Source organism: Neovison vison, chromosome X, assembly GCF_020171115.1.
Source record: "Neovison vison isolate M4711 chromosome X, ASM_NN_V1, whole genome shotgun sequence".
NCBI lineage: Eukaryota > Metazoa > Chordata > Mammalia > Carnivora > Mustelidae > Neogale > Neogale vison.
The window spans coordinates 115,821,082-115,848,703 of NC_058105.1; the positions used below are offsets into that span (position 1 = coordinate 115,821,082).

The 27,622-nt window shown below is 39.3% G+C and overlaps 1 protein-coding gene across 1 annotated transcript; it reads left to right on the forward strand.

Annotated features, from left to right (window-relative positions):
• Positions 1-25,019, forward strand: EIF1AX (eukaryotic translation initiation factor 1A X-linked). Its single transcript, XM_044234260.1, has 7 exons — positions 1-246; positions 7,717-7,800; positions 11,156-11,259; positions 12,253-12,303; positions 15,128-15,209; positions 17,800-17,891; positions 21,166-25,019. Exons 1-7 carry the CDS (start codon positions 231-233, stop codon positions 21,169-21,171), a joined length of 435 nt encoding a protein of 144 aa, XP_044090195.1. The 5' UTR covers positions 1-230; the 3' UTR covers positions 21,172-25,019.
• Positions 25,020-27,622: the final 2,603 nt, after the last annotated feature.

Consider the following 27,622-nt stretch of genomic DNA (forward strand, 5'->3'; position numbering starts at 1 on the left):
GCGGCGACGCCATTTGCTGCGGCTGAACGTGAGCGCCGGCGGATCTCGGAAGAACTCGGTCGCGAGAGTCTCCCGCGCACGCGACCCGGCCTCTTTTGCCTGCTTGGTACCGCGGGGTGCCACGCGTCGCCCCTGGGCCCCCTCGGAGAAGTCGCCGCTGCCGCCGCCGCCGCCGCCACCACCACCCCCAGGATAGGAGTCGGAAACGCCGGGAGGCTTCCGTCACCGCCATGCCCAAGAATAAAGGTAATGCTGCCGGGACTCCGGGACCACGACTCCGCTCGACCGGGTCTCTCCGGCCCTGCCCGCGGCCGCCGGGTTACCCAGGCCGCAGTGACCTTCCATTCCGCTGTGCCGGCACCCGGCTGCAGGATACGCTCGCGGTTTGGGGCTTGGGAGAGGAGCTGGGAAGTTACTACTGTCTTCCAGTTTGGTCACATTGGGGTGGAGCCGACGCCATTTTTGTAGGGCCTCCTGCGGGAGAATGTGGGCTTTTGCTCCCGGTTCGCGCCAGACTGACCGCGGCGCGTTATGGTCCTGTGGGGGAGACCTCCCTGAGGCGGCCCGGGTTTCGCAAATGAGTGCCTTTGGCTTCCTGGGCAGAGTTAAGCCCTGAAAGCAGTTCTTAACTTTAAAAAGGTAATGCCTGCTTGAGTGACCAGGTACTCCTGTATGGGTTTCTTTATGGACAGTTGTTGAGTATTGTTGAGACTGCTCCCTCTCCCTTGTGAACAGTGGACGAAACCTTGATGTATATTTACTTATTTAAGGTTCATTTCTAGAGATTTACTCTTTCCCACCTTTACGGGGTTTAACTTTTTTTTTTTTTTTTAATGGAACACTTGTTCCATATTTTCCCAAGTTTTCTACTTTTGCCTCATATCTTTTTTTTTTTAAAGATTTTATTTATTTATTTGACAGAGAGAAATCACAAGTAGTCGGAGAGGCAGGCAGAGAGAGAGAGAGGGAAGCAGGCTCCCTGCTGAGCAGAGAGCCCGATGCGGGACTCGATCCCAGGACCCTGAGATCATGACCTGAGCCGAAGGCAGCGGCTTAACCCACTGAGCCACCCAGGCGCCCCTCATATCTTGTATTTAAATGGTGGGAATAAAGACCTTTTATTTTTATTATTATTTTTTTTAATAAAGACCTTTTAATTTTTTAAGTCCCCTCCATTTTGAGGCTCAAAGTCCACAAATTATTCGTCTCGGAGATAAATTTATTTGGAATTTCCAAAATGGAAGGTCTATTTTACCTGAATGCAGAGGAGTTCTAAAGTAATTACCCTTTTTTACACTTAAGGGGATTTCTATCTTTTAAGTATTTTTATAATCTCTCAAGGAAATTGTATCTTTATAAATATTTCTCAAGGTAATTGTGTCAGTAGAAACAGGGAAACATTGTATTTCCTTCAGGAGAGGAGCATATTACACAACCCACAGGAAGTTTCCTTTGGTTATTCATCCTTGAGACCCCTGCCCTAATCCAGGTTTACTTCTGTTCTCTTTGTAGCTGTCACTACTCATTTTATCCGGTGGGGTACTTGGTTGAAGTTCTTTGCAAGATTTGGTGCCGTTCCCTTAGGGCACTCCCCTGTCCTCAGAAATCTAACTTGCCAGGTCCTTTTTGTAGCATTTTACTGCTAATTATTCTGGGTGAAACAGAGTTCTAAAAGTTTTCTTGTAACCTGTCCAATCCTTTATTCCTAAGTATCTTATTCTCCTCTTTATTTCTAGTGATGAAATTTCCAATTCCCTCACTAAACTCTAAGCTCTAATGGACAATAATGCTATCTGTCTTAATCACATTGAATTACTAGCATTTGACACTTAGTAGATGCTCAATAAATATTTGTTGGATTAAGTCATCTTCCTTTTGGTTGACTCCACTCTCAGATGAATAATAGGTACCCTTTGGTTTCCAGGAAACAGGACTTCTATGTTAAATCACATCTAGTTCACTAGCCTCTTTTAAGGTTCTATTCCCATGACATGGCAGTAAAACAGAGAGGGGAGTGATAAGGGTATGGTTAATTCTGGTAAATTGGCAAGAAGTGAATCGTTCTTCTATAAGTAATAATTGAAGCATACAAAATATACAGATAATACAATGAACGCCTGGGAATTTATTACTCTGAACTTGACAATTAAAACACAGAATCATCTAAAGCCCTTTGTGTCCCCTTCTGCAATCCCCTTTCCCATGTCTTCCTCTGTTTTTGGAGGTAGTCCTCATTCTGAATTTGTTGGTTATCATTTCAGTACTTGTAAAATCAATCTGTTATGTTAGTGCTTTCCATGACCCCTGGGTTTTACGAGATGAGGTTTACTAATGTAGAATTAAATTCGTGTTTGTTGTTTTTCTTCATTGGAAGAGCCAGAAGCCCTGTGAATATAATTTTAGTGATGGTTTCACAAAGATATAAATTGCCACAAACCGTGTGTTGAATGACTTTTCCTTTGGACTGATTCTTACCAGCGTATGTCCTCTAGAATCCTCTAGATATTTTTAGCTTATCACCTCAGGAAAAAGAGTATCTTTTGGTCAACTCAAAAAGACTGGGGTAAGGTGCTCCCACACTTAGAGGAAATTACTGCCTTTACTTCTAAAATTGCCTCTCCTTTGGGAATGTATGGACTACTCTTGATTGATTCAAAGATTACTCAAGTCAGGTATATAACTCAGTAAATAAAGTTGGTAGGATTCTTGCCCTAATGGAACTTTCACTCTGGTTTGAAGATCTGGCATGGATGGCATGGAGCAGAACATACTTTCTCAGGGAAATTCGTTTTGGTGTCCCCTAGGAGTGCCTCACTTACTGAACTCTAAGGACTTCTGTGTGGGTCAGGAAATTATAGAGGCCCACCTGACAATAGTACAGAGCATTGTGAGACTGCCCCCAGGACAGATAAGATGTACTTGATTCTAGAAGTTATGTGTCTGACTTTGCAGTGGCCTGGTGCACACTCTTTATTCTGTTTGGGCTTTGAACCTTTTGCTGCTTCCAAGTTCTTCCATTAGTTCTTTAATATCACTACCACTTAACAGCCTTCCACATTTTGATAATGGGCACCAGTGTGGTTTTAGGTTCTGGAATGGGAACAGAATGCTGTGGAGAGATACCCTAATGTGAGGGCCATGAACAACAACAACAAAGATTGGGTTTGAATCTGTTCACCCCTGCACACTGAAATATGTAAAGTGAGTTAGTTAATTCTCTGAGCTTCAGTGAACTCCCTGGTAACCTGGGGATAAATGACCTATTACTTCATAGGGTGATTGTGACAAGTAAATGGGTGGCTTTATTGCATAGTGGCTAAGAGTATAGTGAACTGGGGTGGTGTCTTACTGCTCACTTCAAATCCCAGATCTCACGTTTTATGATATAGCCTTGGATAAGTCACTTAACCTTTCAAAGACTATTACCTCTTGGGAAATGAAGACAAAATAGTACCTATCTTATAGGCATAGGCTTGTTAAGGATGAGTTACTGGGACAATAAGAAGTCTCCTTGGATTAAAGCATAAGATAGCGGAAGGTAGATTGTGTGTTCATAGGATGAGAGAGATATAGTCTTTAAGGCGGTTATGTTGCCGCTAACAGAAACAAGGGTGTTGATTTAGGACCAACTTTGTAAAAAAAAAAAAAAAAGAAAAGAAAGAAAGAAAGAAAAGAAAAAAATTTTGAGTAAATTTGAGCTTGAGAGGACAGAAGACAGTGTTCACTGGACCCATTCACTGGAGCCATTAGAAATAGGAGACCATTGTTTGGTTGAAATAGTGGGCTTAGATGTAAAACTACTAGCTTAGAAGGGATAGGTGAGAGAAAAATTAATTTCCTTAGAAAGTGGGTTAACAGAAGGTGGGAATTTGGAATTAATGAAGCTCCAGAGGAACAGGCATAATGGGGAGGGGGTTGGCTGGTAAAAGTCAAGAAAAGTGCAAGTGGCCCTTTAAAAATCAGAAAAAAGGGGCGCCTGGGTGGCTCAGTTGGTTAAGTGACTGCCTTCTGCTCAGGTCGTGATCCTGGAGTCCCGGGGTGGAGTCCTGCATTGGGCTCCCTGCTCGGCGGGGAGTCTGCTGCTCCCTCTGTCCTCTTCCTCTCATGCTCTCTCTTGCTCGTTCTCTCTCTCTCAAATAAATAAAATCTTGAAAGAAAAGTCAGAAAAACAAGAGTTGGGAAATGATCATTAGTGTCATTTAAAGTGAAAAACAAGGGGAGGGGGAGAATTCATTTTTTAAGGACACCAGTAGATCAAATTCTAGAATCCTAAATGGTAAAAGGAATGTAGAGGTATTTGGATTTACTCTTTTAACTCCTTCATTTTACATAGTCTGTAATTGAGATCCTGGGAGGTTTTTGTGAAAGTTCCTTTTATCCTTCTCCCTCCCTCTACATCTGGTCATAATTCTCGTTTCCATCTCAGAAATATTCCTCCTGTTTATCTCTTTTCTTCATGGCTAGTCTAGGCCTGTTGCATGGTAAGATTTTTGTTGAAGGGTATATTTTTTTTGGACAGTAAGTATATTTACAATTCAAATTTCAAAAAGTATGAAAAGTGAAATCTCTTTCCTAAACATGCCCCATTGTAAACCAGTTCTCCTTCTCACAGGCAGTCATTGTTAACTTTTTTTGTATATGCCTTTCTAGAGGTATTTTATGTATATATAAGCAAATGTGAATATGCAGCTTGCTTTCTTTTGAGAGAGAACAGGCAGAAAAGCAGGGGTGGGGTGGGGCCGAGGGGGAGCCTCTTAAGCAGGCCTTATGCCGCTGACACAGGACTGCTTAGTGTCCGGACCCTGAGATCATGACCTGAGCTGAAATCAAGAGTCAGACTCTTAAGAGCCACCCGGGTACCCCTTCATTTTTCTTTTTCACACCGGTGATAGCTTCATAACCTTACTCACCTTGCTGTATTCATTTCTAAATATACATAAAGAATTTTAAATAAATACAAAAGTAGACTATATAAGGAATCTTTAGGTACTTGCTTTCTGGCCCCAGACATAATCACTTCACAGCTAAACTTGACCACCATCCACACCAAATCAGAATCCAGATTTGGGGGGCACACCTGAGTGGCTTAGTCAGTTAGGCTCAGGTCATGATTCCAGACTCCTGGGATTGAGCCCCACATTAAGCTCTCTGCTCAGTAGTCTTTGAAAAAGAAAAAACAAAAACCAAACAGATTTGGTCTACACATTGCCACTGGTTGACAGATCTTTTAAGTCTCTTAAGAAATCTAGAGGGTGCCTGCGTGGCCCAGTTGGTTAAGTGTCTGCCTTCAACACAGGTCATGATTCCAGGGTCCTGGGATTGAGTCCTGCATCAGTCTCCCTGCTCAGTGGGGAGCCTGCTTCTCCCTCTCCCTCTGTCCCCACCCCTACTTGTGCTCATTCTCTCTCTCATGCTTTCTCTTCCAAATAAATAATCTTAAAAAAAGAAAAGAAAAGAAATCTGTAAGTTCCCCATCCATCTGGTCTTTTGCCCCCTCATAGTGTATCTATTGAAGAAAACAAATTGTCTTATTGAATCACCCCCACAGTCTGGATTTTGCTGATTGCATCTGGTTTGCACATTGCTTTTTATTGTTTTTTTTTCCTGCATCCCACTATTTATTATTACTGTTAACATATAATGTATTGCTGCTTTTAGAGGTAGAGGTCAGTGATTGATCAGTCTTACACAACACCCAGCACTTGCCACAACACATACCCTCCCCAGTGTCCATTGCCCAGTCCCTCCATCCCCCTTACCCCCCTCCTCTCCAGCAGCCCTTAGTTTGTTTACTGAGATTGAGAGCCTCTTATGATTTGTCTCCCTCTCTGGTTTTGTGTTGTTTCATTTTTTCCTCTTTTCCCTATGCTCCTCTGCCTTGTTTTTCAAATTCCACATATCAGTGAGGTCATATGATAATTGTCTTTCTCTGATTGGCTTATTTCGTTTAGCATAATACCCTCTAGTTCCATCCACATTGTTGCAAATGGCAAGATTTCCCTTTTTGATGGCTGCATAGTATTCCTGTGTGGGCTCGCGCGTGCACATACATATACACACATTTGTATCTTTGGGGTAGATACGCAGTAGTGCGATTGCTGGGTTGCAGGGTAGCTGCTTTTTATTGTTTGTTTTTTTTAATGGACTTTATTCATTTTTATTTTTTATTTTTTAAATTTTATTATTTTATTCATTTTTTTTTTTTTAAAGATTTTATTTATTTATTTGACAGACGGAGATCACAAGTAGGCAGAGAAGCAGGCAGGGTGGGGGGAGCAGGCTCCCGCTGAGCAGAGAGCCCAAATGTGGGGCTCAATACCAGGACCCTGAGACCATGACCCGAGCCAAAGGCAGAGACTCAATCCACTGTGCCACCCAGGCACCCCTATTTTTTATTTTTTAAGATTTTATTAATTTGAAGAGAGTATGCATGAGCTGGGGCAGGGTCAGGGTCAGGGGCCCACTGTGGGGCTCTATCCCAGGACCTGGAGCTCATGACAGCCTAAGGCATACTAACTCATTGAGCCACCCAGGCGCCCCTGGACTTTGTTTTTTAGATTAGTTACATTTGTAGGGAAATGAGTAGAAACTAGAATTCTCTTATTACCGCAGCATGTTGTTAACATCTTACATGAGCCAGTATAAATACATTATTACTAACAAGTCCATAGGTTACTTAAGGTTCATTCTTCATGTTGTACATTGTGTGGGTTTTGACAAATGTATAATGACATGTATGTACCATTACAGTATCCTATAGAACAGTAATATAACTGCCCTGAAAATCCTCTGTGTTCTACATATTCATTTGCCCTCTCCTCCCCAACTCATGGCAACTACTGATTTTTTTTAATACTAGCTCTATAGTTTTGCCTTTTCCAAAATGTTGTGTGGTTGGAATCATAGTATTCGGCCTTTATAGGTTCCTTCTTTCCCTAAACAGTTTGCATTTAAGATTCTTTAGTGTTTTTTAGGAACTCAGTAGCTCATTTCTTTTTATTGCTGAATAATATACTCCCTTGTGTCAAACTGCAGTTTATTCATGCACCTACTGGAAGACATCTTGGTTGCTTCCAAGTTCAGGAATTAGTGCCTTGTGTTTTTAACTTCAGATACTTTGCTCAGTGACTCTTTCTTACAGGTATAAGGTAAAACTCTCAAAGCAGCTGGAGGAGTTTTTCCCTCCGCCGCAAAATCAGTGTATCCCATTCCAGGAGCTATAACTTTACCCCCACCCCCCACCCCAAGTCATCCTACTTGATTGAATTCAGACTTTTCATGGGGTGGTCCAATAAAAGAGGGAGCTTATTTATTTAGAGATTTATTGGTAACCCATATATCTCCCACCCTGGCCCTTGTGGGCCACTGTAGGACAGGTTCACTGAGAAATGTGCTCAACCAAGGGTCATTATGGTCCAGAAACTTTGGCCATTGAACACAGATATTCTCAGGGATCTATATAATTCTATGTAATACTTTCTTTTAGTTTGTTGGTATTTTATGTGAGAAATAACCCAAAAGGAATTTCCCAAGAAGAGTAGGGAAGTGATGTGTTTGATATGACTGGAAATTGTGAACTTAATATGAGTGTGTGGCCACATTAGGTGAATTTTTAAGTTTAAATGATTTTTTAAAGGCATGTTGTGAGTCATTTATTTCTTTAATACTGTTGTACAGATAATTAACATCTTTTTTTTTTTTCTTTAAAACCATTAGGTAAAGGAGGTAAAAATAGACGTAGAGGTAAGAATGAGAATGAATCTGAAAAAAGAGAGTTGGTGTTCAAAGAAGATGGACAAGGTAAGCATTTCTGTGAATTTTTTTTTTAAGTAATAGTGTTTTTTAACATGGAATTTCATTGTCAAAACATGAAAGGTTAGAACTGTTCATAACCCTGAATGATTACGTCCTGTGCCCCTCTTTGCCCTTCTCTGTTCCTTAGCCCTCCACACTTCTCTAGAGTGCCTCTAATCATTCCCTGGTGTCCTGTGTGCAGTGAGGATTGGAGGCGTTTCTGTAAATGTCTCGGTTTCATTGTTTTGCATGAACACTCATGATTAAGAATGAATTATACAGTTCAGAGAGAACTAAGCCTCAGAAGCTGAGGTTAACAGTTGGCATGATTTAGTAGACCTTTTTTGCTAGAAATGGTGCTACATAGTATTTTCATTAGACTGGATTTTTGAGGGATGAATTAGAGGCCTTTTCCACACTTCTCCAGTGCCATTAGCATATAATTTCAGGACATAGAATAGAGTGAAACTGAACAATTGACTTTTCTTTTCTTTTTTTTTTTTATAAAGATTTTATTTATTTGAGAGAGAGACAGTGAGAGAGAGCATGAGCGAGGAGAAGGTCAGAGAGTGAAGCAGACTCCCCATGGAGCTGGGAGCCTGATGCGGGACTCGATCCCTGGAGCCCGGGATCATGACCTGAGCCGAAGGCAGTTGTCCAACCAACTGAGCCACCCAGGCGTCCCAACAATTGACTTTTCTAAACGAAGCTGCATAACACTAGTTTCCCATATTTTTGAGCAATTTCAAACCTTTGGAAAAGTTGCAGTGTTCATACAATGAATTCCCTTAAACCCTTCACACATTTGTGTGTGTGTGTGTTTCTTGAATGATTTTTTTTTTTTTTTTTTTTTTAAGATTTCATTTATTTGACAGAGAGAGATCACGTAGGCAGAGAGGCAGGCAGAGAGAGAGGGGTAAGCAGGCTCCCTGCTGAGCAGAGAGCATGACATGGGACTCAATCCCAGGACCCTGAGATCATGACCTGAGCCCAAGGCAGAGACTTAACCCACTGAGCCACCCAGGCACCCCTCTTGAATGATTTTCAAGCTTGTTACAGACATGATACTTTTTTTTTTTTTTTAAGATTTTATTTATTTATCAGAGAGAGAGGGAGAGAGAGCGAGCACAGGCAGACAGAATAGCAGGCAGAGGCAGAGGGAGAAGCAGGCTCCCTGCCAAGCAAGGAGCCCAATGTGGGACATGATCCCAGGATGCTGGGATCATGACCTGAGCCGAAGGCAGCTGTTTAACCAACTGAGCCACCCAGGCGTCCCAACATGATACTTTTTTACCTTACCTGCTGCATTATGTTTCTTAAGAAGAATATTCTCTTATATAATCACAATAGAATTATCAGACTCAGATAATTTAACATGAATATATTATATATCTAGTATATAATCTATTTTTGAAATTTTCCAGTTATCCTCGTAGCTCCCAGCATATTTTAACAAAGAACCTTTTTTGATTGTCTTTTTGTATAGAACTTTGGTGGATTTTGTTCATGGCTGTGTATATATAAGCCACTAAAAATGAGGCATGTTTTGTGGCTAGAAGACCTTTTTGTTTCTTAGCTATAGTTAGGCCTGCCTCTGTTAGCTCTTGACTTCATTATGACCACCACTGCTTTTTTCATGTTTTTTCCCCTCACTTTGGAAGAGAGGCTGCCTTTGAATTGACCTACCATGTTGAGGCTCTAGGTGCGGTATAGTCTGAGCAATCACTTCAGCTTGTTAACCCCATGGTTGAGCCTTTCAGAGTTAGGTCTCCGTATACTTACAGACTGGTGGGTATTCTCTTAGTGGGTCAGTCTTATGTACAACTTGAGTAAGCTAAAGGTTCTGAAGCAACATCCACCTCCAGTCTTCTGTCATTTAATGATTAGAGAAGAACAGACAGGCCCACGTGCAAGCTAATGCTCATCATCTTAGTTTTCCAAATGTTAGTAAAACCAGGGGGCTTCTTGGGTTTCCTTTTGGAAGGGTTTTGTTTAAAAGTTCAGCATTTTGCCTGAGAACATCTTTCTGGCTTTACAAAAACTTTGAATGATGACTTCTTTTTTTTTTTAAAGATTTTATTTATTTATTTGACACAGCGAGATCACAAGCAGGCAGAGAGGCAGGCAGAGAGAGAGGAGGAAGCAGGCTCCCTGCTGAGCAGAGAGCCCGATGTGGGCCTCGATCCCAGGACCCTGAGATCATGACCTGGCAGCGGCTTAACCCACTGAGCCACCCAGGCGCCCTGAATGATGACTTCTAATATAACAAAGACATTATGGGGGTACCAGGGTGGCTCAGTTAAGCATCTGCCTTCAGCTCAGGTCACAGTCCCAGGATCAACAAGACCCGCATCAGGCACCCTGCTCACCTGGGAGCCTGCTTCTCTCTGTCTTTCCCCACCCTCCCTCTCTCCCTCTCTCTTAAGTGAATAGGTAAATCTTAAAAAAAATTTTGACTAGAACAGGGGCACCTGGGTGTTGCAGTCCAACTCTTGGTTTTGGTTCGGGTCGTGATCTCAGGGTTCTGGGATCAAGCCCCGCCTCAGTCCAATGTCAGCCCAGAGTCAGCTTCGGATTCTCTCTCCCTCTCCCCCTGCCCATTTTCCTTCCTCTAAGATAAATAAATAAATCGAAAATGAAACAAAACAGACTAGAACACATAGGCATAATGGTTAGGAATAAATATGTGTAGTAAAATAAAGTCTAGGGAATAATAAACACTAAGCTAGTTATTGGTAGAACCAGAGTCTTGACTCCATAATGTCCTTTCTATAACAAGCTATTTCTTATCAGAAATGCTTTAATTACATCTGTTCATTTTGAGTAAACAGAATGACTACTGTCTTCATAACTGTAGGCTTTACTTTTGGAGACCAAGGTGGCATGTCCCAAAATGCATATTACATCTCATCAATCTCTCTCATTTGGAATGTCTCCCAAATTTGGATCTCCTTTCCCTCAGATCTTATAAAAGCTAATTTCAACAATTTGGCAAATACAAGTAGCTTAATTTTAGTTGGTTTTTTTTTTTTTTTTTTTGAGAGAGAGAGAGAGAACAAGCACAAGAGAGTGAGAGAGGGAGCGAGTGAGCATGAGTGGGGGAGGGACAGAGAGAAGCAGGCTCCCAGGTGAGCAGGGTGCCTGACAGAAACTCCAGCAGACTCCTTGCTGAGCGCAGAGCCCGACATGGGGCTTGATCTCAAGACCCTGAGACCATAACCTGAGCTGAAACCGAGAGTCGGACGCCTAATGGACCGTGCCCCCCCGGTGCCCCCATTCTAGTCAGTTTTGTGTGGATTTTTAAGTTGCTGTTCTGAAAAGTTGAACAGTATCCTATACACTTTTGTTTTCCCTCCCCCAGAGTATGCTCAAGTAATCAAAATGTTGGGAAATGGACGATTAGAAGCGATGTGTTTTGATGGTGTAAAGAGGTTATGTCACATCAGAGGGAAATTGAGAAAAAAGGTAGGTGTGGAAATTTGTTTTACTTTAAAATTGTGATTAAGGTGGAAGATTGCTCCATAGTTTTTATGGGTCAGGGACCTCATTTTTGGAAGTTCCCCAAAATTTCAGTAGAACAGTGATTTATTACCTATGATAAAACAGCCAACTCCTTGATGGTAATTTTTTATGGATTCCATTTAAAGACACATTGGCATCACCTATTTTTTTCTGCTCAGAATGTTTAACCTGAATCTAATCATGAATAAACAATCAACAAATCCACATTGAGAGAAACCCACAAAACATGGCCTGGCTTTTCATATAATGTTAATGACCTTAAAGGGGTGGGGACTATTCCAGTTGAATGAAGGTGAAAGAGACCTAATGGTTAAATGGGGTATGTGACCCATGTTTGGATTCTGGTTTCAGGGTGGGGGAAATATTTGTAAAGAGTGTTAAGAAAATTTGAATAGGAATTACAGTTAGTGTTGTGGTGATACTAAATTTCTTCAATGGGCTGCCTTGGAAGGAATGATTAATATCCCATCATAGTGAGCTTTGAGGCAGTTATATTAATCAAGTTGGGTGAAAGTCCCACAAACTCTGATTTTATATGGTTACCAAACTATAAAGGGGTTTTGCCAGCTTCTTCTTATGTGGGTTGGTGAAATGAAGAGAGGGAAGGCGATAAAAGTACATTTCTAACTTTGTATTCTCACATGTAATGGATGGATAACTAACAACTTGGAGTAATTCACTATTAAAAATTCCTTAATTTCTAATCTAGTCATTATTCTTTTGGAATTAATAAACTGTCAGGCTGTTAAATAAGATTTTAACACCCCAAATTATAGAAGATTTGAAACATCTCAGCTGCTTATTGTATTTTTTTCCTATTCTAAATATAGGTAATTCACCCACAGTTGGGTGAATAGTGTTTTATGGAAAGACTGACTCAATGTTGCTTTGGTTCTTTATTTTTAAATATGACGTGCTGTGACTTTTCTTTCATAGGTTTGGATAAATACTTCAGACATTATATTGGTTGGTCTCCGAGACTACCAGGTACAAATAGATATATGTATATATTTTTTTCTCATTTGTTCACTTGGTTGAATTTTGTGAGCCATTAGTGCTTAGAACTTCAGTCATGACTGTATTTGACCAGTTCCACCCCAGCATGCTGCTCACTATTGTGTCAACAAACATTTTATAAGGGCCGGTTAAGTTTTTTTAGGTATTATGCTAGATACCCTAGGCATCATGGTTCCCAAGTGGCCATTTTGTGGAGTCCGTGTTTTCACTATGGAAAAAATAACAGGCAGCGTGAATTTTTCATAAAGTTAAGTGGCTTTACCTTTTTTGATATTTAAAAAGTTCCCTTATTTGGAATGAGTGATGTTAGTGGTGATTTTGTTTGTGTTCTTATTTGTTATAATAAAAATTTAATCTTATGGTGGACCTCCTGTGACCATTTTTCTTTTCTTTTTAATTCATACTTGTTGAAATAAAAATCTGGGAACTCTTACTGTAGTGGATACACGTGAATGAGCCAAGCTCCCATCCCAAAATGCTTATGGCCTGGTAGTGAGAAGAGTGAGACAGGCACACAAGTAACTGCGGTAGAAACCACAATAGAAGTATGTGATCTAAATTTGAATGAGCACCAGGAAAAAATGGTAGTTGCCCTTCATAATCTCAACTTGAAGACTACTCATTTTGGGTCTCTGTAGGCCATTTGGTTTCTCCCTGTTGGAACTCATCACCATATATTTAATCACATTGAGTGATGTTTCTGTTTTTATAGCCTTGATCCTACCTTGATTTTTTAAAATATATGTTCCAGAGTAAAGAATTAAAATCTTTACTTTAAATGATTGGTTCTCAACCATGAGTGAATTTTTTCCTCCAGGGAGCCATTTGGCAGTGTCTGGAGACATTTCTGGTTGTCACAACTGGGGGAGGCAGTGTCGCTGTCATGTAATGGATAGTGATGAGGGGTGGTACCAAATATCCTACATTGCAAAGGACAGTCCCTACAACAAAGAATTGCCCAGCCCAAAATGTGAATAATGCTAAGGTACAAAAAAGCCTGCTTTAATTAATACCATTTTGGGATGCCTGGGTGGCTCAGTCGGTTAAGCGTCCAACTCTTGATTTCCTCTCAGGTCACAATCGCACCCTGCCTTGGGCTCCTTGCTGGGTGTGGAGCCAGCTTAAGATTCTCACTCTCCTTCCGTTGGCCCCCTCCCCCGCAAGTGTGCACTGTTTCTCTAACAAAACAAAATACCATTCTAATGTCCAGTTTCTTCTCTTGATCTTAAAAATAACCCCAGAAGTAGGAAGAATAGTTCTTTGATGGATAAGGAAACCCAAGATATGAAAGCATGTACAATTCTGACTATAAAATGACAGCCAAGACCAACTTTTCTGATTCTTAATCTTCCACAAACCACCTTCTCTACCCCTGCCACTTTAAGGGTGGTCCAGGGACCAGTGGCATCACTGGCTTTTAGGAACTTGTAAGAGATTTAGGTTTTTGGACCCCACTCCAGTCCTCCTGAATTGGAATATGCGTTTTAGCAATTTACCTTTGAACTTCTATAAACATCATAGTTCAAGACGGACTGGTTTGAATCACACTGCCTTTGCATCACTGATCTCTTTGAAGCCCTTTGGTCCTGCTTTTAGGTCCAAAGAACTTCTTGAAGTTGAAACAATCAGCTTCAACACTTTTTTTCTTCCTTAACGGAGTGGGATTCTTTTCAAATGGGAAACATTCTATGGCAGTAGTTTTCAGTGGGACATTTGCATCAGAAACACTTAAAAGGGCTTTTAAAAATACAAATTCATGAACTTCACTCCGCCTCTACTGATCTAGCTCCAGGAAATACAAAGGCTCCACTGGAGATTTCATTCGGTTCATATTCTAAGAACCTCTGATGCATGGAAAGGCATATTAATTTCCTTAGGTCATTACACATTACACATTTTTTTAGTTTGTTTAATCAACCCGTAAATTATGGTCCCAGGGAATTTTCGTATTTCAAAAGACTTCTAATCAAAGGATAATAAACACTTAAAAGATTGGGTTTGCACAGTTCTGCCCTTTTTAAAGTGAGATCTGTAAATATCTTCCTTAAGCTTGTTGATCACTATTCATTTATGCATGTAAGCAGCTTTATACTCTATAACCCTGAGGATGTTTTTTAGAAGGTAGGAGAAATTTTTATTTTTTAAAAGTTTTGTTTCTGGGGCACCTGGGTGGCTCAGTGGGTTAAGCCTCTGCCTTCTGCTCAGGTCATGATCTCAGTCAGGGTTCTGGGATCGAGCTCCACATCTGGCTCCCTGCTCAGCAGGAAGTCTGCTTCCCCCTCTCCTTCTGCCTGCCTCTTTGCCTACTTGTGATCTCTTCCTCTCTGTCAAATAAGTAAATAGAATCTTTTTTAAAAGTTTTGTTTGTTTTGATTGATACCTTTTTTTTAACATTTATTTGAGAGAGCGAGAGCACAAGCAGGGTTAGAGGCAGAAGGGGAGGAAGAGGAACAGACTCCCTGCTGAGCAGGAAGCCAGATGCAGGGGCCCCATCCCAAGACCCTGAGATCATGACCTAAGATGAAGTCAGATGCTTAATGGACTGAGCGACCCAGGTGCCTCTAATACTTTTTTTTTATTATTTTGATTTCAGTATAATTAACAGTATAGTCATTCAGCATTTCCATATGTCATCTAGTGCTTATGACAACAAGTGCACTAGGTAGGAGAAAACTTTAAAATGTGAAAAAAGGATTGTAACCACAGTGAGATTTAGTTTTTTATCCAGTTTGAAAATAATTTGGGAAAGACTATTTTGGCATAATTGGTTCTAAAAGTTACTTGTCTTTTTTAGGATAATAAAGCCGATGTAATTTTAAAATACAATGCAGATGAAGCTAGAAGTCTGAAGGCATATGGCGAGCTTCCAGAGCATGGTAATGTCTGAGTTACTTTATTAACCTGTCATATGGTGTTCGTACTTGGTGTTACTTAGGTGAAGGAATTTTGGTAGAATTTTGCATATTTACTTTTGTGCTTCCATGGTTCGTTTTAAGTATGCCTGCTTCATAATAGTGGATACCTTAAGAAAAAAGTAACTGGGATTCTGTCCTTAATAAATACACTTTCTGGTATGGAGTTGTATTTTATACTCTGAACATCTGTATAATACTAATCAGAGGATTACTTTTGTTTCAGTATTTATTTCACAATAACTTTCTCAAGAGATTGTCATTGTTCATCTACTTTAAATGTGAAGCAGGGATAGTACTTAGGTACTGTTGTCAATTTTTATAAAGTCAGTTTTCAGTTATTATCCTAGTATTAAAAGATCCTGTAGGATTTTTTAAAACCAATGTTGTCTCTCTGTTACCAATACAAAAGTTACGTGTTTTTTTTTAAGATTTTATTTATTTATTTCAGAGAGGGGGAGAGAGCAAGCATGAGTTGGGGGGAAAGGGAGAAGCAGGTTCCCTGTTGAGCAGAGAGCCCCATGTGGGGATCCATCCCTGGACACTGGGATCATGATCTGAGCCAAAGGCAGATGCTTAACTGACTGAGCCACCCAGGCACCTCAAAAGTTACGCATTCATAGGTGATAAACTTAAATAAAACAAAAATAAGTCCTTCGTAACCTCACCAAAGGGGAAATGTACTTTACATACTATGTTGTAAGCCTAAGTGGCTATTTCATTTGGTGTTTTTGTTTCATTTTGTAGTGTTTTTTCTTCGTTTGGGCTTTCTTGCATATTATTATAAAAACAATATAATTTTACTTAAGCATGAAAATCCTCCAAAATTATTTACTTAACATTTGCAGTCTAGGAAATGCTAGTATATCAGGGAATGGAACCAGCACTTCCCAGTTCATTTTCATTGCTTAGGGATAAACGTGATTTGAATCAAGTTTCTGATTGATGAGTCTGTCTGGTGATTGGGTGTTGTTAGCATGTGCTCTAACCAGTTTGAGGCGTAGCTAGAAGTTGTAAAGGTTTCGGAATTTGTGTAACTGGAGCCTGCTTTACTAAAAATATCTTTATGAAATAAATACTTGGGACTATGTCAACCCAAAAAGCTTTTGGACCATGAAGGAAACCAACAGAACAAAGTGGCAACCTATTGAATGGGAGAAGATATTTACAAATGATTTATCTAATAAATGGTTAATATCCAAAATATGTTTAAAACAAAACAAAACAAAACACAAACCTCCTACAGCTTGGGGCATCTGGGTGATTAAGCATCTTCTTTTAGGTCCTGGGATCAAGCCCTGCATACGGCTCCCTGCTCTCCCTGCTCGGCATGGGATTCTGCCTTTGCCCCTCCCCCTGCTCCTGCACATGTGCATGTTCTCTCTCTCAAAGAAATAAATGAAATCTTTTTTTTTTTTTTTTACGATTCTATTTATTTGAGAGCGAAAGAGAGATACTGACTAAGCCACGCAGGTGCCCCTAAATAAAATCTTAAAAACAAAAACAAGACAAAAAAACTCCTACAACTGAATGCCTAAAAATCCTCCCGAATAATTCAATTAAAAATGGACAGAAGACCTGAATGGACACTTTACATAGAAGATGTAGAAATGGCCAATAGGCCTTGAAAAGATGATTAGCATCACTAATCATCAGGGAAATGCAAATCACAACCACAGTGAGATAATCCTCATACCAGTCAGAATATCTTGTATCAAAAAGATAAGAAATAACAAGTGTTGGCGAGATGGGGAGAAAAAGGAACCCGTGTGCACTGTTGGTAGGAATACAAACTGGTACAACCATTGTGGAAAACAGTATGGAGGTTCCTCAAAAAGTTTAAAAGTTCCTCAAAAAGTTAAACATAAAAATACCATTCAGTCCAGTAATTTCAACACTTATTTGAAAAAGTGTATGTACCCCTATGTTTATTGCAGCATTATTTACAATAGCCAAGATACAGAAGCAACTTGTGTCCACTGATAGATAAATGGATAAAGGATATGTGATTGATACACACATACAGCTAGAGTATTACTCAGACATAAAAGCAAATGAAATCTTCCCATTTGTAGTAACATGAATAGACTTAGAGGGTATTATGCCAGGTGAAATAAATCAGAGACAAATACCATATGATATCACTTAGACTTGTGGAATCTAAAAAAAAAAAAAAAAAAAAAAACCACGAACAAACGAGAGAAAGACCCGTAAATAAGCTATCCAGTGGTTGTTGGGAGACGGGGAGGTGGGCGAAGTAGGTGAAGGGGATTAAGAGGTACAAACTACCAGTTCTGACATAAATCATGGGGATGAAAAGTACAGTATGGGGAATGTAGTTAATAATATTGTAGTAACATTGGTGACTTGGTAACCATGCTTATTCTCGTGAACATGTTGTAGTGTATATAATTGTCAAAATCAACCATGTGCGCTTGAAATTAATATATATGTCAACTATACTTGAATTGGTGTAACTTTGACTCCGCATTTGATAACAGACCATTTTAATATTATCTTGGTTATATGAGTGTATTTGTTATTGTTTCTTTAGCTAAAATCAATGAAACTGATACATTTGGTCCTGGAGATGATGATGAAATTCAGTTCGATGACATTGGAGATGATGATGAAGACATCGATGATGTGAGTAGATGGATCTTATATTTTCCAACTTTTGTTTCTGAATTATCCACAGAGAAACCAGCTTTTTCTCCTGTCTTCCTTTAAACTAAAAATGTTGAATACTTGAATTAGGGTATATTTCAAGACTTGTCCATGAATTAAAATACTCAGTATTATTTAGAAGACAACTAGTCAAACTTATACTTTGAGAATTCTTTTTTTTTTTTTTTCCAAAGACTCTATCTATCTATCTGACAGAGAGAGATCACAAGTAGGCAGAGAGGCAGGCAGAGAGAGAGGAGGAAGCAGGCTCCCTGCCGAGCAGAGAGCCCGATGCGGGACTCGATCCCAGGACCCTGAGATCACGACTGGAGCCGAAGGCAGCGGCCCAACCCACTGAGCCACCCAGGCGCCCCTACTTTGAGAATTCTTATAATCTTTTCAACATTTCTTCCAGAAAAGATCAGTATTTGCTTTGGCGATATGAATGCTGGGCATTGGAATCATAACTTGTTTTTTTTTTTTTTTTTTTTAAAGATTTTATTTATTTATTTATTTGACAGACAGATCACAAGTAGGCAGAGAGGCAGGCAGAGAGAGAGAGAGAGGAGGAAGCAGGCTCCCTGCTGAGCAGAGAGCCCGATGCGGGGCTCGATCCCAGGACCCTGGGATCATGACCCAAGCTGAAAGCAGAGGCTTTAACCCTCTGAACCACCCAGGCGCCCCTGGAATCATAACTTGTTTAAAAGTATCTTAAGATATAGCTGTTTCTGAATTCAGCAGACAGTTGTAAGAAATAGAAGATCTTCTCAAAGAAACATGCCTTAATTGAAATACTGGTATATTAGAAGAATCTTTTTTAAGTAGCTTGATATGGAACATTGGAATTACAACATTTTTTTAAAAGATTTTGTTTAGTTTTTTTGTTTGTTTGTTTTGTTGTTGTTTTTTTTTTTTTAGAGAGAGCACATGCGAAGGGGACAGAGGTAGAGAGAGAATCTGAAGCAGACTCTGCCCTGAGCACGGAGCCCAGTGTGCGGGCCTCAATCCCACAACCCTGAGATCATGACCTGAGCTGAAACCCAAGAGTCAGATGCTTGACTCACATGCCCCAGAAGGTCTCAGTTTTAACAAGGCTTTTATCATAGGTTGTCATTCCAGGGGTCCCTGGGTGGCTCAGTCAGTGGAGCATCCAACTCTTGATTTCAGCTCAGATCATGATCTCAGGGTTGTGGGATCGAGGCCCCAGTTGGCCTCCATGCTCAGTTCTGCTTAAGACTCTCTCCCTCTCTCTCTGCCCCCTCCTCTACATGTGTGACCTCTCTCTTTCTAAAATAAAATAAATCTTTAGAGACCTTTCGCTGATTATGTTACTTTATTTATTGGATATGCGTTCTTGGCAAACTCTTGGTTTGGCGTTGGTGTGTTTTAGGAAAATGTATTTTTTTTCTGAACGGTAAAGCAGTGATGCTCACAAGAATAAATGCCTTTTTTTTTTTTTTAAAGATTATTTATTTGATAGAGCTCACAAGCAGGCAGAGAGGCAGGCAGAGAGAGAGGGGGTAGCAGGCTCCCTGCTGAGCAGAGAGCCCGATGCGGGGCTCGATCCCAGGACCCTGAGGTCATGACCCGAGCCGAAGACAGAGGCTCAACCCACTGAGCCACCCAGGCGCCCCAGAATAAATGCCCTTTTGCTGTTACAGTATTTAAGTGAAATTCATACTTGGTTTCTGGGGGGTATAGTTCAGTGGTAGAGCATTTGACTGCATACTTAGTTTCTGGCAATATAAATTTATTAAATAATTGGGATAGTATTATAAGTTACTCTTAACTCCAGTTTGGGCTCTTTTTCAACTCCTTAAAATAAAAATATAGTTGAGAGCCAACCTATGTATATAAATCTAAAAATAATTACTCTAATGTTTGGTTTGATTCAAAGATGAAATTTTATTGTATCTGGGGCATTTATTCCTGACTTAGACTGTGTGACATGATTACCAGGGCCTTTCAGAAATACAAACGCTGATCTGCAGGGAGTCTGAATTAGGCATCACAAGTGATACCCACTACCCAGGTTCTATAATTAATATTTTTTTTTTACCTGATTTATCATATATCTAACTATATCTTTATTCATCCATCAACCCATCTTATATTTTGATGCATCTTCAGACCATTTAGAATACTCAGGGTGAATTAAGGATTTGAGTACATATCCTCCATGTGTATATGCATTTCTGAATTTTTACATAAATTTGTCTTTATTTTTTTAATGTATGTCCCTTTAGAGACCCTGAGCCACAGAATTCTTGTGACTGACTTGTTAATGATACTTTAACAGTAGATTTATTGATTATATTCTGTGACCAGAACCTGACATGGAATTGTGTTGGAAATAAAGGGGCAATCCAAACATATTTAGAGCTAGGGTAGGTCTCTTTTGGAAATTAAGAACCAAATCAGAGAACACTTTTGAGTATGAATTTGAATACACAGAGGTGATAGGTTGAGGATCTAAACAAGGTTAAGATTTTCTAAGAAAGAAAAAAAAAGATTTTCTAAGAAAAAAACAATCTGTGCCAGTGATTCATTAGGACTGGACCCAGTATGCTGGCAAGGAAAGAGATGGTAAAAGATGGTGGATACCAAAGGATCTTGAACATTTTGCAAGGGTTGCTTTATCACCAGAGGACCCTATGTTTCCAAGACATTTCTTCAGATTGTTTATAGGTGATGCTAGTTGTTTCTAAAACCGGGTTGAGAGGAGAATTTGGTTACTGCCAGACCCCTCTCTTTCTCAGATAATACTCCTGTGTGTCTGCTTCCACCCCAGAACAAAAAAATCTCTTATCACTAACAAAAAAGGGAGGAGGTACTAAACTTTATTAAGAATATTTTGCATGGGGGCGCCTGGGTGGCTCTCTGGGTTAAAGCCTCTGCCTTTGGCTCAGGTCATGATCCCAGAGTCCTGGGATTGAGCCCAGCGTCAGGCTCTCTGCTCAGCAGGGAGCCTGCTCCCCGGCCCCCTCTGCCTGCCTCTCTGCCTACTTGTGATCTCTGTCTGTCAAATAAATAAATAAAATCTTTAAAAAAATATATATATATATATATTTTGCATGGCATGACATTCTGATGGAGGTTGTAAGATTTACTGGCAACAAACCAATGGAGAAAAACCCAGTGTATACAATTTCCTCTTCAAAGGTAGCCTTAGGGTGTGCAAGGCTCCCTTATGTGGTAGACTGCTGGAAGATAAGAATTCTTGTGTTTGATCTGATGTTCTTTTCTCTTCCAGATCTAAATTGAATTCAACATTTTACATTCCAATTTCTCTGAGGATTGTTCCCACAATTTGGATTTTGGCTGTGACCTGTTAAAGAAGATTAAAATTTCATTAGCATGAATACAGTTTGTTAAAGCAGACTGATTTGTTTCTAAGGTATTTCTTTAAAAACTGGTAATGCTGAACTCTCTTAAGTGAAAAGTTAAGCCCCCTTTGTTCTTTTGATGTTTTGGAGCTTATGGGTAAAAGACCACATCTACTATTTTTAAAAAGTGGGGGGAAATGCATTACTCCTTTTCCTACTTTGGCCTCTTCCCATAAGAAAATGAATCTTTTGAATAAACCATTTGCCCTACACTCATGGATTATGATTAAGCCCTAACTTTGACTAGCCTGTCGACTGTTCAGTCACTTTCTGTATATTCCAGTTACTTCGATGTTCCCTTGAGATTTTGATACAATTTAAAGGAAGCAGAACTCTGCATTTGAAGTAAAAAATGATTAGATCAGTTTTTCATATTTAAGTAGCATGTGGCTATTTTTGTACTAATTTTGATATCATGTACATTGTTTTCATGATCTTATTTTGCCACTATAAATGTATCAACAAAAAAGCATTTCCAAAATGGAGGTTTTAGAACCTAGGTTTTAATAGCGATTTTTAATTTGTAAGGTTAGTAGTTATAGGAATTGAACAGTAGGTGGCACCCAGTTATCCTGACATTGAAACGTTGCTATAGTTGTCAGTTTTTTTTTTTTCTTACTGTGCATAGGAAATTTCCCAAACAAGAAGACTGTTTTGATCATATGCATGTATGTAGAATATTTTTAAAGAACAAAAATATTGTTAAAAGTGTCATTCTATTTCAGACGTCATATACATATAAGCTACAATTTTGAGTGGTTTATAAACTCTTGAATTATGTATAAATGAAAATTTAATTTCCTAACAATTGTACAATTTAAGCCTTTTTCAGACTATCCCTAAGCTGTAAAAAGAGAAGGGAATAACAATTTACTGAAAAGATGGTTTCTCATTTCTAAATGGAAGTACAGCTGAGAAATAAAGACAGTGTCATGCTGCAGAGTATATTATACCCTTACTTTGTGTTTAGGATATATTTTATTGTGTGTAAAGATTTGTTTTGCTTATATTTTATTGGGAATTTGGATTTTTCCCTTACTCAGTTTTTGTTCTCAACTCTACCAAGATGAAACTAAGGGCGGGGCTATTTAGACCTCACTAGCCACATTGAAATCTTAAGCAATGAAGAGTTCCATCATTAAGGTTGTGAAGCTTTTATTCTGCCGGTCTCCAGAGATGTTTTCAATGACGAAAAGTACTACAAAGGGAAATAAACCTTCATGTGGCTTCAAAAAATAAGCAAATCTTCTCTAATCTCATGTTTATTTGTAAGTGTGCAAACTCTGGAATCAGAACCTGAGGTACGATAAAACATTAAATCAGAGAATAGAAATGAGTAGACAGTTGGAATTCATGTTTCTTATTCTCTGGAGTTCTGAAGACTTACCTAGGTGGAATGCATCCGAGTCCATGGGCTGGTTTTTAAGACTTGTAAGAAACTAGCCTTGAAAAATCAACTTAGTGATTATCTTCATCAAAATCTAAACTTCCTAAGATATTTAGGCTTCTGTATAAAAAGTGTTTTACTAAATTTGTGGTGTATATGTAGATCCTTTTCCCCTGTTGTTTTACCAAGAATGTTGTAACTCTGTGTCTGTGGTACAGTTCTTGGTAGGGATGGTACAACTCACACATTACTTTGTCTACTTACCTCCTCTAACAAATATGGTTTGTCCAAAGAGTCTGAAAATTGCAAGTATGGCCCCCATTCATGTGGGTGTTAGTGACAGTTTTTTTCCTTGCCTATGTAGTAAGAGCTTAATCTAGTGCCATTGCATCCTGGAAAATCTCAAATCATAATGATTATGAAATGGTAAAGTTCTAGGTCATTTGCAACACTCCTTGGAGGGACTGTTTTACTAACTTTAATGTGAAATTTGTATAGTTTCATTGATTACATTTCAAATGAGAAATGGAAGTGGTCCTTAGTTGGTGTTTTTTGTTTTGTTTTGTTTTTTGGTGTGTGTATGTGTGTTTTTCTGTTGAGTTTTTGTTTAAGGTTTTTGTTCTGTGGTTTTTTTGTTGTTTTGGGGTTTTTTTTTTTTTTTTTGGCTTTGGGGTTTCTTTGATTATATTCTTTGATTTCGATAACACAAGGCTATGAGGTATGCCCTGAAAGAAAATAAAATGTTTGAAATCCAAGAATAATTGTTCTTCCTGCTAAGCAGGTTTAGTAATTATTACTAATGAATTTGATGGGCTTGCATTTTTCATGCAGTGTTGATTCTACTTCCAGTTAGAGTATAAATAAATTGTATTACTAAGGTGGCTCAAAAACCAAACCAAGCATTTGTGTGAAAAAATACTTGCCAAGATTTAATTGCTTGACTGTTGAATCTTTTCTGAACTTCCAGCCTCTTAAGAGACCACCTCTTAAGGATCCTGTAAACTATGCATGATGAAAATTCTTGTATTTTATTAAGGAATGGCCATTGGTTTACTCACCACAGTTACAGAATCATGGCTGTGAATATAGTTGGTTGCAAAACTCCTTGTGACTTGTAGTTTAACTTAATCTCATCTATCTTTTGTAAATAACTAAATTATAGGATGGTGAATAACATCTTTAGTAGATATAAACTGTCAGTACTGACTTCAGAACAACAGAGTAATCAAGTTAGGTAAAAGCATGTTTGAAATAAAAATAGCTATCTGGATTTATACTTTATTTCCTACAGATTTTAAAGTAGCCAGTATTAACTGTAGCTTGACAGCATCAAAATGAAAGTGAGGTTCTTTATGTTACTTGTCCTAACAATTAAGACTCATATTGGTAGGAGATGTTTAGATCTTTATCCTGCTTCGCAAAAGGAGTTTCATTTATACTGTTTGGACTCCCATGAACTTTTACACACCACTTTTGTGTTTTTGATTTACCATAAGCTGTCGTTCTTTTTATCCTTGCTTATTTCTTCCTACTCAGAAAAGAACAAAATATTCATACTACAGCTGCGTTGAGATAACTCCTCAGGTACAGAGTGAACAACCAAGGAATTTGGAAAGTATTGGAGTGGGTCTTCTCTCCCCCCACAGCTGCTGGGAACTTTGGAGGCAGTGTGATAGAGGGTGAAGAGAGCATGGGCCCTGTGGTCAGGAGGCCTATGCCCCAACCCCCACTTTGCTCTTAACCTGCAGGTGACCACGGGCACCTTCTCTCACTTGTGTGAATTCCAGGCTCCTTACCGTAAGAATGGAGGTGATGAGAATAGTACCTACAGAATTGGCGGGGGACTAATTACGTCTCCGTGTGTGTATTGCACCCAGTGCAGTGTCTGCTGCTTTTCACTCAGTACCCAGGACTGTATAAGATCAAATATGCACATCTTTTATATTCTCTATTTACCATTTCACTTACCGTCTTTAGTTCCTATAATAAAAGAAACTTGTAGAATATATATATTCATACATTCGTGTTGATACAGTATTTAAAATAATTGTTACCACCCTCATTTAATTCAGCATTAGACTTAACAAGTCTCTAAATTGCTTAAAGATGGATGTTTTGCAAAATACCAACTACTCTATATTTCTTTAGAGAAAGTTTGTAGTTATTAATATTGATAGCTCTGGTCATATTTCGTTTCTTAAGTCTAATGAGTCCTTTTACTATATAGATTCATGACAGCTAATTAGTATTGACTGGTTTGGAGGTTTGGACTTATGTAAAAAAGATGGATGCAAACTATTACAATTAGAAAATAAAATATGAATTAACTTTTAACCGTATGCAGTTGATTCTTTATGAACTGTTTGACCTTTTTTTTTTTTTTTTTAACTATTTAAACTTAAGTTCATGAAGGTGCTCTTCTGAAAACCAGTCGTGATTGAGGGAAAATGTATACTTCATGTTTTATTTTTCTGGTTTTGGTTGTTTGATTTGAATGAATACATTCAGATTTCAAAGATGGGGTTGCATTTTGTGGGTGAGTGAATTTGTTACAAACCTATGCAGAAGATGTTTTCTAATGGTAGATCACTTCTCCTTAATGACCTCAAATTGCCAAAGTCACATACAACAGACTTTAATTTTTGTACTGCAGAGACCCATGGATGAAGCAGATACCCTCTGGTCAACTTGTTTACCCCCACCAGCTTGCTCACTTTCTAAAAAATGTCTTGGGGTGCCTAGGTGGCTCAGTGGGTTAAGCCACTGCCTTTGGCTCAGGTCATGATCTCAGGGTCCTGGGATTGAGTCCCCCATCGGGCTCTCTGCTCAGCAGGGAGCCTGCTTCCCTCTCTCTCTCTCTGCCTGCCTCTCCATCTACTTGTGATTTCTCTCTGTCAAATAAATAAATAAAATCTTTAAAAAAAAAATGTCTTTTCGGGGTGTCTGGGTGGCTCAGTCAGTTACACATCTACCTTCAGCTCAGGTCATGATCCCGGCTCTCTGTCAAATAAATTAATTAAAAATAAAAATGTCTTTTCTGTTTGAATCAAGGCTTTGTTCAGTTCACAACTTGATAATGAGCAGATCAAAAAGTAGAGACAAAATCTAAGTCCCTATACCTGATACTCCATTGCTCATTTGATCCACTGGAATATCAGGTATGGAACTAGTTGGATTTTTGCAAATTTAATAAAAATCAATGCATAGTTTTTATTTTAAATACCTTAGAAATGTAAGAATAACTTTTGTTAAGAAAGGTTATCAGAAGCAAATACAGAAACTCAGTCTTTTTAAAAAGCCAACTTTTTAAAAAAGATTTTTATTTATTTGACAGAGATCACAGGTAGAGGGCAGGGGGGGGGAAGCAGGCTCCCTGCTAAGCAGAGAGCCTGATGCAGGGCTTTTTTAGCGCCCCTAAAAAGCTAATTTTATAGGGCACCTGGGTGACACAGTTGATTAACCGTCCAAATCTTGCTTTTGGCCCAGGTCACGATCTTAGGGTTGTTAGCTCAAGCCCTGCATTGGGCTCTGTAGTCAGGAGTCTGCTTCAGGTTCTCTATTCCTCTGCCCCCTTAAAAAGGTACACACCTTTTTAATATTGCATGTGACAAAGTAGAAAGTGCTACATAAAGCACTTCTACATACCATGAACAGTGTAATAGTTGTCTTGAAAAACCCTTGTATGATTGAGTTGCAAGCTGTATTAGCCACTGTTTTTCATGGAACACTATTTTTACTTGACTGACAAACCTGGGTTTGTGGTTAACATTTTCTCCAAAATGAATGAGGTGAGGCTGTTGCCCCAAGGGGAACTGGTAGAATTTGTTGGTGTTAATAAGAGTTAAGCTTTTTAAGCAAAAATTAGAAGTTTTGAAAAACTAGGATCGATAGCTTTACAACTTCACAATAAAGATTTTAGAGATTAGTGATGGTATTAATGAATGACTTTTTTTTAAAAAGATTTTTATTTATTTATTTGACAGAGAGAGTTCATAAGTAGGCCGAGAGGCAGGCAGAGAGAGAGGAAGGGAAGCAAGCTCCTTGCCGAGCAGAGAGCCCGATGTGGGGCTCGATCCCAGGACCCCGGGATCATGACCTGAGCCGAAGGCAGTGGCTTAACCCACTGAGCCACCCAGGTGCCAATTAATGAATTACTTTTTAATATTAAAGGTGTTGACATTTGAAAGATCTTCATAGCTGAATCAACCAGTATTTTTTTTTTTTTAAAGATTTTATTTTATTTATTTGAGAGAGAGAGAGACAGTGAGAGAGAGCACAAGCGAGGAGAAGGTCAGAGAACGAAGCAGACTCCCCATGGAGCTGGGAGCCTGATGTGGGACTCGATCCCGGGACTCCAGGATCACGCCCTGAGCCGGAGGCAGTCGTTTAACCAACTGCGCCACCCAGGCGTCCCTCAACCAGTATTTTCTAAGTGATCAGTGGATCTTAATATACCAGTGGAAAGAATATTGATTCAGTTTTAGATTCCACATTGCTGCTAACCTTGAAGAAATTACCGTAAGTCAAGATTGGGTATAGTATCAAAAGAACATACAGTTTCCTGAAGGGGCTATGAGAATGCTTCTCCCTTTTCCAACTGCATTCCTGTTTTGTTTTGTTTTTGTTTTTTAAGATTTTATTTATTTATTTGACAGAGATCACAAACAGGCAGAGAGAGAGGAGGAAGCAGGCTCCCTGCTGAGCAGAGAGCCTGATGTGGGGCTTGATCCCAGGACCCTGAGATCATGACCTGAGCCGAAGGCAGTGGCTTAACCCACTGAGACACCCAGGAGCCCTGCATTCCTGTTTTAACCAAAAGAACATACTACAACACATTAAGTAGAAAAGTAGATCTGAGACTCCACTATTTTTTTTATTTTTTTTTAAAGATTTTGTTTATTTATTTGACAGACATTACATGTAGGCAGAGAGGCAGG

What these genes read in the sequence shown, in the direction of transcription:
- EIF1AX (XM_044234260.1), top strand. An exon ending in GAGGGAAATTGAGAAAAAAG is followed by an intron (nt 11,260 to 12,252) that starts GTAGGTGTGGAA and finishes TTTCTTTCATAG; the next exon opens with GTTTGGATAAATACTTCAGA. An exon ending in TGGCGAGCTTCCAGAGCATG is followed by an intron (nt 15,210 to 17,799) that starts GTAATGTCTGAG and finishes TTGTTTCTTTAG; the next exon opens with CTAAAATCAATGAAACTGAT.